This window comes from Neomonachus schauinslandi, chromosome 4, assembly GCF_002201575.2.
Source record: "Neomonachus schauinslandi chromosome 4, ASM220157v2, whole genome shotgun sequence".
Taxonomy (NCBI): domain Eukaryota; kingdom Metazoa; phylum Chordata; class Mammalia; order Carnivora; family Phocidae; genus Neomonachus; species Neomonachus schauinslandi.
In genome coordinates, this window is record NC_058406.1 from 47,119,725 (window position 1) to 47,134,205 (window position 14,481).

A 14,481-nucleotide genomic window follows, 5' to 3' on the forward strand; every position below is an offset into this window, starting at 1 on the left:
CTCGCAGTGAGCTTCGTGATGGAGTTCGGACGCCCCCACCGGGATGGCAGTGCATGCCTTGTCCCCCTTCCATCTCCAGCCTTATCTGCCCCTTCCACCTCCAGCTCCTGTTCCTCCTTGCACAGCCCGTTTGGCGTCTCCCGTGTTCCTTGGCTTTTGCTCCAGATGCTGCCTGTGCTGGGAAATCTACCTGCAGTCCTCCAGAAGCCCTTCTCAACTGCTGCCCAGAAGGCACCCCAGAGTGCCCCATCTTGCTCATCCTCCTCCTGTCCGGAATCTTTTGTTAAGGAAGATTATACCCCTTCTGTTTGTGAAGCTCAGAGATGAAGGTGAAACATTTTTACCTTCCTATAAAAATTAACCCTTTAAGAAAAATCTGAAGGTAGTGAGCATGATTAGCATAACGTTTGTTCTAAAAGTACTTCTTTGGGGGCACCTGGGTGGTTCAGTTGGTTGAGCATCCAGACTTTTGATTTTGGCTGGGGTCCTGATCTCAGGGTCATGGGATCGAGCCCCGCCCATGGGGAGTCTGCTGAAGATTCTCTCTCTCTCTCTCCCTCTCTCCCTCCGCCCCTTCCCCCACCCACATGTGCTCGCGCTCTCTAAATAAGTAAATAAAATCTTTAAAAAAGGAAAAGTACTTCACTTTTCTTCATTCACTTAAACATTTTTTTAAATAGATATACTCGTATGTAATTTAATGAATAAGAGCACAGGTTTGTGTCCATCACGGTGGAATCCATGGCCTATACTCCAACACTTGTGGGGAATTTACTTTCCCTGTATAAACTGACTTTCCCCATCCATCTGTGCCATGGGGACAGTAGAGTATCCTTCACACGGGGTTATGACAACCAACTGAGAAAATGCATCATATGTCCTTAGCACAGTCCCTCGAACAGCAGTGCTCAGTAAAGACAAACACTGCCTGTTACGTGCTGGATCCTGGGTGTGGTGCCATACTTGAGATCGTATGTCTCTGGAGACACATTGTCCCCAGCAAAGGGCACCGCTCTCCTTCAGGTTTCTGATGGCTTGGGCATTCAGAGTAGGTGAGAAGTTCTCCTGGCCTTCCACCCCATCATAGGAGTGTCTTGACTTGATCTTCTAGACCAGGGCTATCCTATAGAAATATGAGCCACATATGTAATTTAAAACTTTCCAGAAGCCACATTAAAGTAAAAAGCAATAGGTGACATTAATGTCAGTGTCTCTTATATAACTTAAAACATCCAAAACATCATCTCAACGTATATTTGATGTAAAAGTTATTAATGAGATATTTTACATTCATTTTTTGCCATACTTTTTCGTACAGTCTTTGACAGCTAATGCGTATTTGCCACTTAGTACATCCCGATTTAGACACTAAATTTTCATTGTAAATATTTAGATTTCTTTTTTTTATTATGTTGGTCACCATACAGTACATCATTAGTTTTTGATGTAGATTTCCTCAATTAACATTGGAAATGTAGATTTGCGCACCCAGAGTGGTTTCAAATGTACTTAGAAGTTTTTCAGTAACTGAATTGAGTATCAGTTTTTAAATTGAAATGAATTAAAATGAAATTAAGTGGAAAATTTAGGTCCTTGCATTATTCCAGCCACATTTCAAGTGCTCTGTCTGCATGTGCCGAGTGGCTACCATCTTGGATGGTGAAGCTCCAGAGCACATTGCAGGGGTTTCCGTCTTCTGCTTGCTTTTCTTAGCTAGACTTTTTTCAAATTCAATTATAGAAGAAGCTCATTACCTAAAATGGATAAAAATGGTGTCATGGAGGGGCTTTTTTTTGTTTCTAATTAGAGGAGGTTGGTGAGCCACTCACCTTCTGCTTCCCTCAACCCCCACCCTCCCCTCCACCTCCAGAAGTCCTGAAACACCTCAGCCTACCCCTGGAGCTCCATGGAACAATTAACAAGTGGTAGGCATCTTAGTGCTGAGCAAACTGCTGACTACACGTTCAGAATCTTAGAATCTTGGAGCTCAGAGGGGCCTGAGCATATATGTGGGTCCACCCCCCTCCTTACAATGCAGAAATACTTATTATATATTTCTTGGCAGGGGGAAGGGAAGGATTCAGCCTCTGCTAAACACCTGAGAACAGATGGATTTCTTCATTGTATTCTGACTTTCCTGGCTCTCTGTGTCCTGATCTCATCTCCCTAACTAGGTTGGGTGCAAGGACTGCCTTTTACAGCACCACAGCGCCCACACAAAGCAAGACAGTCAATAAATTCTTAACTGAAGGCCTGACTGACTGCAGGAATTCAAGGTCACTTGAAATATCAGGGTCGCAGCATTGCACAACTCCAAAGAACACCATTCAGATTGTTTTCTGTGGTTGTGCAAATAGCAGCCTTGTAAAAGTTTGCAAGGTTTAGACTGGGTTCTCTTGTCCAACGGAGAAAAACTTTCAAGACATTTTATATTGGAACAAAATAATCCCCTCCCTTATCCTCTGACAGGAAGCAACTACACAAGTAAATGTTCTCAACTTCCTTAGGAATATATGTTAATCAGGGACTGGGTGTGGACGCGCGTGTGTGTGTGTGTGTGTGTGTGTGTAAGGTATGCTGGTAGAGCTGCTGCGTGTGAGGAACACTTTAACCACTTTAACCTCGTCTTCAAGAGGCCACTGTGTTTATATCTTTTGGAATTTCCCGTGAATGGAATCTTTCTCCAATTTGAAAGGTGCTTTAGAGCTCTTGATTTTGTAAAGGACCGCAGAGCGTGACGCATAGGAACCAAGGACATGCACCTAAGTCACCAAATGAGCAAAAGGACTGTTGGTGGGTGCATGGTTTTTATCTTCATGATGTTGACAAAAGGCAGAAGAGAGGGGAGGGAGTGGAGAGGTTCTCTTAAGAAAACCCTATGTTCGCTTTTGTGTTTTTCAAACTGACAGGTGTTTGTTTTTCCTCCTGTCTACCCAGGAAACCAAGTGCTGCCTCCTGGAGCCTCTCTTGGACATGGGCTCACACCAGAGGCAGCGAAGGACCTTGGCCTTCCTGCTGGAATTGCCGTAGCAGCTTCACTTATTGATGCCCACGCGGGAGGCCTAGGTAACCGCTCACTCCGGGTCCGTGAGCAACACCGGGTTCAAGTGGAATAGTCCTCAGAACCAAACACGCTCCTTTCCTGTTTTTAAAGCAGGGATCAAGGGTTGGTGGTTCAAGACATAGAAACAAAAAGCCCTTTTACAATTAGGCATTTGGATAGAATTATAGAACTTTTTATCAAATGTGGACTTTAATTTTATTAATTTCTCCATATAGAATAGCAGGGGAAGAAATGATCTGAATCAATATCTGGACGGTTCTTTGGTTTACTGAAAATTTGAAAAAGATATGTTAACTTCCAGCTAGCATGTATGGTGGTGGTGTATTTACTTTTATGTTTTTTTCTGAAGGTACTCCAAAACCCTGACGAGACTAATTGATTTATTTTCATAATTTTGGCTTCTATCCTATATCCAGTTACTTTGAGTGTAGTCTTGATTTCATCTCCTAAATAACTCTCACATCTGGCATTCAAATGTCTTCATTATTTCAAAGACCCATTGAACACTAACCGTGTCCTAGAGGTGGTGCTTGGGGGCACTGAATTTAAAACCAAAGCAAAAACCAAGGTATCTCTTCCATCAATTTTAATAGGCGGACAGTGAGACAAGGTTACAGTCAAGTGTGATGACTCTCTTCTCCTCTACATCCTTAGTGCTGTTTCTTTTTCTTTCTTTCTTTCTTTTCCTTCTTTCCTTCTTTTCCTTCCTTCCTTCCTTCCTTCCTTCCTTCCTTTTTTTTGGGGGGGGATTTCAGATTCTCAGTATCTCTCACTTCCACTATAGCCATATTTTTTTTTCCTAGCCCTTCTTTCTAACAATCTTTTTGTCGTTAATTATGGTTAAGACTTCATACGATCAATGTAGTTGGTCATGACCATTGGATTTTTCAGAATAGATTTGACTGAAGTAGAAAACATCAGAGTGCATGTCACATAGTAAGAGTAAACACTGTTTTTATGGAACATACGTTTATATTTTGTGTGTAGTGCATGTGCATACTGGCCCATGATGAAAATGAATTTACTATGGATCATAGTCAAAGAAACTTTGAAATGTATCCTGTTCCATACTTTGTATCAGAGGTTAGAGGTGTCATTCAGGTACTTATACTGACTTGTGCTCCCAGAATTCAGTTTGTGTAAACACATGTGTATTTCTATTCCCAGACTGATGATGGGTCCTCTACTTCTCTCTCTAGCTAACTTCTACTCTAACTTGAAGATTCGTGGCAGACGCTTTGTTCTCTGCATAGCCTTCCATGGAGCACTCAGATTTATTGTAAAAATCTCTAAGCTGTACTTGTTTCAACACTTTTATCTACCCCTAGTGGAGAAATGATCTACATTGGGTTGTAATGACTGATTTATCTGCTTGTCTTTTCTAATGGACTTTGAGCTCCTTGAGGGCATTATATTATTAATCTTGTCTCACCTGTGCCGAGCCCTGGATCAGGTTCCTGTGGGTCCTTGATAAATTATTAAATGGAATACAGTCACATTAAGGCAAGAATAAGGTGAAATGGCCTTCACCTGGAGAGTGGAAGTTCATGGTTCCTTAAGCAACAGGATAATAAGCAGTATCTGGTTCTTCTACGTAGTTCACGGACTTCCAGAGCAGGGTAGTGTGCTCATCAGTCTACGAATGTGTCTGACTTGTTCATCTTTATGTGTTCAGGATCTAACACAATGCCTGAGAAGTTGTAAACAGCCAGTAACACATGTGGGTTGGTTGACTGGTAGATAATACTGAGTTATAGGCAAGGGTGTTTCTCTCCCTTTTCAATGTCAGCAGTGTGTGCTTTTGATTAGAATGGCATGATTTTGGTTTCAGAGAGCAGGCACAGAAAGAACTTGTGGTCTAGATAGATAGGGTGTTTTCCTGTCCCCTCATAATCCTGACATCCTGTACCACGTTTGATGCCAGGGAATCTTTCTCCATCATGCTTTTTCAATGCTTATGCTTTTTCAGTTTGTTTCACCCATCCACTTCCACCCAGGTGCCGAGCACTGGGCTTGGACCACTGCACACTGAAAGACGGACTGTACCTGCGGGGGCTCCTGGTTCAGTTTCCCAGACCTCCCGAAGGGACGAACCAGAGCACCCTTTTTCACTTCTGGCGAGCACTTGCTGTGCCCTATACGGCACCTGCTATGTCTAGATACTCAGAAGGTGTTGGTTGAATTGTCCTGGGAGGAATACAGGCTATTACAGGACGCCCCCCCCCGCCCCTTTTCCTAAATCAGAGACGTTCAGTGATAGGAATTTTACCCCCCGAAGCTTTGGCTGAGGCTTTTTATTCTTTTTAATGCTCATAGGTTAGTGAGTTTCCCTTGTATTTTCCACAAGGAAGTTCTTTATGTGGAAAGGTAGAATAAGGGCTTTGGATTCTTTAAGGGCTAAGCATAGGGGCCAGTGGTGTCTGGGAAGGCACAGGAAGGGGCTTCTCCAGCAACTGAGAGACAGTCAAGATGGTAACTTTGACCAAGTTTTATCCTTTGTGTACTTTCTGATACTTCCTCCTCTCCCCTTTCAGCCAATTCAGGGTTAAGGTATCTGGGAAGGAGAGGAGGCCTGGAACAGAGCCTTCCTCTTGCTTCTCACCCTGCCTGTGCCCTCCGCAACCCCGAAGGTCTTGGAAAGATCATCCACCATCCAGCCGCATAGTCACTAAAGATATGTACCGAGTGCTTGCAATCCTGCCAGTTACTGGTCTAGGCACTGAGGGGTTATGGCAGTGAACAGAGCCGACAAAGCCCCACTCCTTCTGGAGAGAAAATTCTGGTGGTTCTTCCCTGGCTTGCATGTTCGTTGCTTTATAATACTGGTTGGAGACAACTGTTGTTGTGATGTTATAAATAAGGGCTCTGAACATGGAGTCTGAAGATCTGGATGTAAATTCTTACTCTCTCCACCTGTGTACGTTGGGCCACATATCCTACCTCTTCGCTCCTGTGTTTCCTCTTCTGCAGTAAGAGAGAGCAATGCCGCCCTCCCCACCCCTTGCCAGGTTGTTAAGAGAGCCGATGATGTGAGTAGGTAAAGCAGCCAACGTAGTAGCTGGCCTATGGTAGGCACGTTATTATGAGGCATCTCTCTTTGGTTTTCTCACTCTGGAATCACAATGCCTGATGCAAAGAGCTTTTACATTGGAAGTTCTCTGAGTTACTATTGTAGTAAGAAGTGTACTAGGAGAGCTGTCTTCTTTTTGGATAGGCAGTTGGAGAAGAACCTCAGGCTTCTGGACTCTGTCTGCCTTCCCCGAATGTGCCCTAATTCTCCTTGCTGGGCACTTGGTGACAGAATGCAGGATTCACTGCTTTAGATTCTGTATAGGTGGAGGTCAGAAGCAATCTCAAGAAATGGGTAGATGAACTCCATGCTAAGAAGTTGCTGAATGTCAGGTTAAGAACCCAGCTTTGGAGGTCAGAATTGGAGGCCATGCAAGCCTCCTGCAAACAGGCCCTGACAGTTATGGCCCCTTCAAGTGCTGACCTAGCATGACCTACCTTGGACCCTACATTCTGACTGATAGGAGGGGTCAGCACTCTGCTTTGGAGAAATCTCCCTGGGCTCTCATTCTCAAGGGAGCCTGGGACAGGAGGATAAAGATCAAAGAGGCAAGAAAAATTAACCCATGCTTTTTCCAGTTTCGAAAAAGAGGAGGAAGGACTTTGTGGGAATAAAAATCAAAGATTAAAGAACATTTTGTTCTTAAGGTGCTGGTTAGTAAGTTCTCCAACAGACAGCCAGAAGATAGGAGTAGCTTTGTTTGCTCTTTGTGGGGCTGGTTCTGGCCAGAGCTCCTGCTGCTGCTATTTTTCTAGCTTATAAAAATAGTATTAACTTTGTTCCAGGTCTGTTCTTGGCTCCAGCACCCCAACTGTCCTGAAAGGCAATAACAACCCGATTTCTGTCTTAGGCTCCCTTCTCTCGGTTGTTCTAAATTTATCAAACTCCTGATTATCCCTCAAATCTTGACTCCAGTGCCACCTCCTCTGGGAGCCTTCCCTGACTCCCTCGAGCTGACTTAAGCAATCCTTCCTCTGTTCCTGTGTATCTTGGACTTGCTTTCCTTTTACTCTACATGTCACCAGTCTTGCATGTGCATCATGGTCTCATTTATTAGTTGTCAGCTCTTTGAGAGAAAGTACTGTGTCATTTCATCCTTCTGTCCCAGCAGCCTGCACAGGGCTTTGCACGTGGAAGACCCTTAACACATGCATGTTTAGTGACTGAGTGAATGAAAGGAATGAGTGCATCCCCTCCATGAGGGACGGATGCTACAACTGAGAGAGGCAATTATCCCTACACAGTAGCTGTGCCTGACTCGGTTCTTCATGAAGCCAAAGAGTTGGGTTTGGGCACTCCCTGATCCACTCCTGGATGTCTGGAAATGGGTGTCCTTTGTGTCCCATCATGTTAGCAGGTGTTGGCTAAGAGCAAACTTTGTGCCTAGGTTTAGCATTGCTCTTTGCTTCAAGATACTGGATTCTTTGCCAAGTGTTGAATTAGTATAAATTGTTTATCTGAGTTGCAGAGTCAAACCAAAAGGAGGATATTTGAATTCCTCCCTCTCTCCTTCCCTCCCTTCCTTTCTTCCATTCTTGACTTTTCTCAGTAGCAGAAGAATTGGTTTAACCAGTATGATAAAAAGAGCTTCTGGTCCATGCCCTCCTATAGCAAAACATAGTTTATTCCAGTGAGCAGTAAAATTTGTCAGCTACCTATCTTGCCACAATCAGTGGTCTAGAAGCAGTGCTGATTCTCAGCACAACTTTATACATCCTATTATTTTGTTCCCATTTATCAAATGAAACAGTGAGGCTCACAAAGATTACCTGACTTGCCCAAAGCCACACAGTTAGTAAGTGGTAAATCATTTAAATCCATGCCTTCTGATTCCAGAGCTCACATCCTAATTACTGTGCTATATGGAATGGCATATCTATTAAAATGGGATCCAGTCTACTCTTGAATTTGACTCTTAATATTTTAGCAAGTAACAAATAGTAACAAAAGGATTTCAGTAAATATCTATTGATGACCAACTACTAGTTGTTGGGAGTATCAGGTGAATATGAGAGACAATTGGACTTCTGGGAATTTCTGGTCTAGTAGAGAAAATAAACATTCAATAAACAATGACAATTATATGTACCAAGTTGGAGAGCTTCAGAAAAATATAGAGTATGCCCCAAATTGGGACTTGAAGAATTATAAAAGGATCTCTAGAGGACGTGGTGTCTGGTGATGTAAGCACAACATTTCTTGCCCCATTATGGTTTCTTGGTAAAGCAGAACTTATTTACTCTTTGTAACTTTTTAGCTTCAGTTAGGCTTTATTCTTTTTTTTTTTTTTTTTAAGATTTTATTTATTTATTTGACAGAGAGAGACACAGCCAGAGAGGGAACCAAGCAGGGGAAGTGGGAGAGGGAGAAGCAGGCTTCCCGTGGAGCAGGGAGTCTGCTTCTCCCTCTGACCCTCCCCCCTCTCATGCTCTCTCTCTCTCATTCTCTCTCTCTCTCAAATAAATAAATAAAATCTTTAAAAAACAAACAAACAAACAAGCTTTAGAACACTACTCTTATTGGCACCTCCGCTATTTTGACCATTCTTCCTTGCTCTCTCTTGCCAAGTGCTCCGCCTGACCCTTTATCTGCTTTATCTCTTGTCCCTCACAAGAATCCTACTCCGTAGAGGTTATCTCCTGTCTTATACATGAAGAAATTGAAGGCCAGAAGCAGAATACTTCCGTAATCACATAATTCGTGTCATGGCAACATCTGAGCTTGCGTTTGACTCCAAAGCTCACCTTCTGTTTCTCTAGACCAGTGGTTCTCAACCAGGGCTGATTTTAACCCCACCCCCACCCTAGGGGCACTGGGCCGTGTCTGGAGAGAGTCTTCGGTTGTCAGACTGGTGTGTGGTGGGTAGAGGCCAGGGATGCTACCAAACATCCTACAGCACTCAGGGCTGACCCACAGCAAAGAATGACCCAGCCTTTAATGTCAGTAGGGCTGAAGATGAGAAGCCTGCTATAGACCCAAATGCCCTCACTGGTAATATTTCTCTGCACCAGTTTATTTCTGTGGAAGCCAAAAAGCAGGCCAAAATAAGGGTTTTGCTAATAGATTAGTACTTTATCAACATGTATTTTGTGTAGTTAACTCTTAGGTGAAAATAGCTGGGAGGTAAGAACACAAAAGTGAGAGCGAAGAGCGGAGGGACAAGAGGATTCCTCCCCCATCTGTCTCACTGAGAGGCAGGCCTCACCAGACCTCCCGTCCTCCTGTCTGCACATCACGTACCTTCTGCCCCCTTGCCTTTTTTCCTCCTGCTGTTTGCTCTGTTTGGGGTGGCCTCTCCTCATCACCTGGACAGCCCTACTCAGGTGTCAGCACTCAGTCTAAATGTGACTTCCCCCAAAGTTGACCCCGCTCTTAGAAAAAAGTGAATCCCTCCCCATCTGCAACACTTTGCCTCTACTTCAGTGTTCCCCCCCAAATCACGCTCACCTTTGTATGCCCATCATCCAGCGTAGAACCCAGAGTCTGTCCTCAGTAAATCATTGAGTTGATTAACATAATAACCATGAGAGGATTTTGAAAGATCAAAAATAAAGATTGCTAAATGTGAGTGGGGGAGCCTTAAAAACCCATAGATTCCTAGGCCCTACCCCCCTACCCATAGATTCCAAGCCTGACCATCAGGTGGGACCTGGGAAGTGGGTTATGCAGTGGAAGGGTCCCTGGGTGCCCAGAGGGGTCAGCCTGCGGGACGAGTTGGCGCTGGGCACACAGGGTCAGCAGCAGGAGTGACGTGCAACTGCCAAGTAGACAAATCAGGCCAAACCAGAGCCGTGTGGAGGAACCAGGCCCGGGCTCAGGCCAGGAGCTAGGCAGGAGGGAGCATATCCAATGGGAAAGGGAAGGTGGATCCAGAGAGGCAGGCGGTCTGTAAGAAATGGAGGGGAAAGACGAGCAGATAAAGCCATGCTGGGGAATCGGGAAGGAGAACCGCGGTGTCAGTGCCTGAGCAGATAGAGCAAGGGCAGCTCCGGGAGTTCCTGGATGTGACTCAGAGAGGGGGAGGAGGAATTTGGTAATGTGAGTTCCGAGTTTATTGTTTTAAGTTGAGGTTTGGGTTAATGAGAACCACTGCTGCCTGGGACCTTAGCAGCTGCAGGAGCCCTAGTGAGGGGCGGAGGGGGAGCTTTGGGTTTCCTGTCCCCAGGCCCCAAGGCTCTCTTGGAGTGCTGGGTTTCTCTGGACTGGGAAGCACTGGCCTCAGCTGGGAGATCAGTCTTTTTTGTCTGTGATCAGAAAGTGGGGAGGACGGTGGGGCCTCGGGGCCATGGCCAGCTCTCCCTGTACCACCCCCCTTGTGCCCCTGCTCGGAAACGGTAACTTCTTCTGTGTGATATACCCGCTGCTGTGGATCATGAGTGGTCATAGGCTTCGAACTGAAAGGTTACTTAGAGATTTTCTATCTCAGATTTTTCACTTTGCAGATGAGAAAGCCGAGGCCCAGAAAACCGGTGAGTCATCCAAGGTCAGTCCAGCAAGTTACTGTCAGAGTTGAAGTTAGAAACTGGGCCTCCTCATTCATCTGTCAGTGCCTCTTCCCCTGTTAGGCTGCACTGTCTCCAAATTAGGAAAAGGGAATGATTCCACATGTCGGGGGCTCTTACTAGACCAGGAGAAGAATGGGGTATGCACACTGTTTGTGTGCGTACGTGTGTGCATACATACATAGACAATTGTATATGCATCACATGTATACGTACATGCTTGTGTATATGTGTGTGTGTGTACATCCATGCGCACACGTGTGTGTGTATTGTACGTGTGTGTAGATGTTACTCCATTTTGCACATTCTGTCCCGCTGAATGCCGCAGTCAGTATTATGGCGGGCTGTTAAGTAAGTAAACCCGTTGTTCTCAGCCGTGTATGAACAAGCTGCTTTGTTTGGCTGTCACAACCTGCCCTAAGTCTCCATCAAAAGCTGGTAATAATAAAAACACCTGGTATTCAGTTTCCTTGTGACGAGCCCAAAGTAGTTATTTTTGTTTCACCTACCACTTAATAAACACCTACTCTGTGCCAAGTGTTGGGCTTGCCACTTTAACAGCACCATCGGCTCCCAGCCTCACTGTGAGCTACCCCTGTTTTCTGATTTTAGCGTAAGGAAATCAAAGTGCAATAACTTCCTCCAGGGGACATTTTAATAAATGATGAAGTTGGGTTGTAGGTCCAAGGCTTTCTGACTTGGGGGCCTATGAGCTTTGTCCTGCCCGCCCTGGCGTCCTTATGTTAGCCTGTGCTTACAGGGACATAGATATCTGTAACAAAAGATAGAGCTTCTGTGTAACATTCGGCCGGGCAGCTGTGTTTCTGGATCCATTCTGTGGTTGAGAAAGTTGAGGCCCAGAATGGGGATGTGACTTAGTAATGAATACTTAAAGCAGCACAGGTTTCCAGGACTATCAGCCGCGGGGAATAAGACCAGGCTTACTAGACCGGCCTTGCCATTTTTTGACTGCATCCTGGGGAGATCAGTAATATTAAAGAGGGTGTTAATTTTGTTAACTTTGTTGATTAATGTCAAAATTAATCTCATCTGTGGGGTAACTTGCCATTTTGAAACCACCACCTGGTATTTTTGCCTCCTTTACTCATTGAGCAAATGGTCATCCTGGAAGTGAAGGGATTTGCCTAAGGTTACAGGATCAGAGAGACTCAGCCCTGATCTGTGGGTTTCTTCCTGTGACTTCACATTGGCTTTGGTGCAGCCTTTGCATCAAACAAGGGAGCAAGTACTACTTAGTAAATGGAGCAGAATGTCTTGACCCAACAAGAGTGCCTATGCCCAGAGCCCCCAACTGTAAGCAAATCTCTACCAGCTCATTATCTGGTTGTCAGAAATTTCCATTTGTTCTCTCATGTATTAATAGATGACTGAAAAGATGAGTTGCTGTTTTCCTTTGCTGAGCTTGGGAACAAAAACAACACACGCAAGAGCCCAGCCCCAGGTTCGGACACTGCCAACCACCTGTTAGGAGGACGTCCCATTCTGAGTTCTAAGGTAGAAGACCGCTGGAAAAGTGTTTGTTTGGGGGCCCAGCGTCTAATACTGCACTTGCGTCACTGGTGACAAGAGTAGGCTTACCCCAAAGGCCCACTGTTTTTCATGGCACAGGAACTGAACACCTGGTGCTTCACGTCCATATAACATTTCGGAGCGCCAGTGTTTACTTTAGGACTTGCACATCAGCAGCTGTTGGTGGGAAAATGCTCATCTCCAGCTAGCACCCCTCAGTGGCAGCCTCCCATCTGAGCTGCTGCTTGCTTCCTTATCATGGGCCCACAGGCCCGGCTCCTTTCCTCCTTCCAGTTTTCTCTTGGCCATGCATTCATAGAAGTCAGTATAAAGAGTAAAGAGAAATAATTTTTGATTTCCCCACACTGGGGATCTTGAGGATTGCCTCATGGCACCCCGCGGCCAGTGTAGATGTCTGGAAAAACGAAGAAGGAAACTTTCTTGAAATATAGAAAAATTGCACTAGTCTCCAGTTACATTATTCAACAGCATGCCCCGCCGCCCAGCTTTACATAACCTTAGCCTTTATCATGCTCTGGACTGTGACTCTGATGTAAGAATTTGGCTTCTGAAGGGACACCTGCGTGGGGCAGTCCGTTAAGCGTCTGACTCTTGGTTTCGGCTGAGGTCATGATCTCGGGGTTGTGAGATCGAGGCCCACGTTGGGTTCCATGTTCAGTGTGGACTCTGCTTGAGATTCTCTCTCCCTCTCCCTCTGTTCCTACCACTCATGCTCACTCTTTCTCTCTAAAATAAATAGATAAATCTTAAAAAAGAAAAAAAAAGAATTTGGCTTCTGAAGACAATGCAAATGAAAGATCTGGAGGTAACCCAGCATAGTAGTTAAGAACACATGACTGATTCAAATCCTGGTGCCACTTGTTGTATGTGTGACCTTGGGAAGCCACCTGACGTGCTGTGCCTCACTTTCCCCATCTGTGGAATGGAAACAATAATAGTACCTACCTCACAGAGTTGTTTCAGGAGTAAATGGGCTCATACCGGCAAAGCACTTAGAGCAATGTGTAGCAGTTCTGTGTATATTTAGCTATGATTGATGTGATTGCAACATATTTACAGGGTGAATGATAGCAGTGGGCAAGGAAATTCAAAGATTGATTGGTTTATTTAACACATATGTGATATCTTCCTATTATGTGTCAGGTATCATTTATAGGTATGTTGGATATAGTGGTGAACAAAGACAAGTTCCTATTCTCCTAGAGCTTTTATCTGCTGGAGGAGTTTCTCAAGCCCCATATAAACGTATATGTGCATATTTTATGTGTTGCAAGCATATCTGTGCACACACTTGTTCATATACACGTGCATGTTTTTGTTCAATACCTACGCACACATGTGTATTGTGCATGTGTATGTGTGTGCACATGTTCATAAGTGTGCCTATGTATGTGTGTTTGCATATATGTATTTATGCGTGTACAAATGTTCATGTATATGCATGCGTCTGCTTATATGTGTGTGTACTTTGTACATGAGTATGTATGTGTTTGTGTGTGTGTGCATGTGTGTATATCAGGCACTGCCAAGTGTTATGAAGAAAAGGTTTATATAGAGCGATGGAAAGTATCAGGAGTTGCTAGTTTAGTCCAGAGTGGTGACCTTGGGGAAACAGACCTCAATATAGTGAGGGAACATTTCATGGCATAAGAAAGAAGGTAGAGACACATTCAATTGGCAAATCTATCTTAGGCCCATGCTTGGCCTCAGGTACTGCCCTGGGCATGGGCAATACCAGGGTGCCGATGACTCAGTCCTTTCTCTGGAGGGGTCCAGCAGCTGGTGGGGAGACAGAGGCCATGCAGCACTGTGTGGACCCTGGAGTTCCCAGCTTTTCCACTTATTAGCAAGTTACTTCACTGCTCTGTGTCTCAGACTTCTCTTCTATGAGTGGGTATCATGATGGTGCCTCCTTGGGTGGTTGTATAGATGCGTTCTCCTGACACATGGTGAGTGCTCATCCACTGTTAGCTCTTCCCACTGAGCTCGTTATAAAAGTCCTGGAATTCCAAGCCAAGGAGTTTGGATGCTGAAATTAAGTTGGATCAACTCTATCCATTCAAATAGCTTCCTCAGCACTGACAGTCATTTGAAACCATGTCAAGTGTCCTACAGCAAGTCTTTGCCTTTGGGAGTACAGCTGTGGTTTTTAATACCAATGGATGATAGTCCAAAAGAACAATATGACCAGCAAGAAAGATACCGTCTCATGTTAAGCTTAGAGCAAAAGCTCACTTCAATAGAATTAAGCAGGTATGTATTTTGCCAGGCTCTGGGGATTCAGAAATAACCCA

The 14,481-nt window shown here is 44.7% G+C and overlaps 1 protein-coding gene across 4 annotated transcripts in view; it reads left to right on the plus strand.

Moving 5' to 3' along the window:
* FGGY (FGGY carbohydrate kinase domain containing) overlaps positions 1–14,481 on the plus strand; it is a 388,228-nt gene that overhangs the window by 180,821 nt on the left and 192,926 nt on the right. For all 4 annotated transcript variants that reach the window (XM_021683954.2, XM_021683958.1, XM_044914038.1 and 1 more), the window contains one exon: positions 2,938–3,066. In XM_021683954.2, the coding sequence (XP_021539629.1) occupies positions 2,938–3,066 (129 nt within the window). The remainder of the gene's footprint in view (positions 1–2,937; positions 3,067–14,481) is intronic.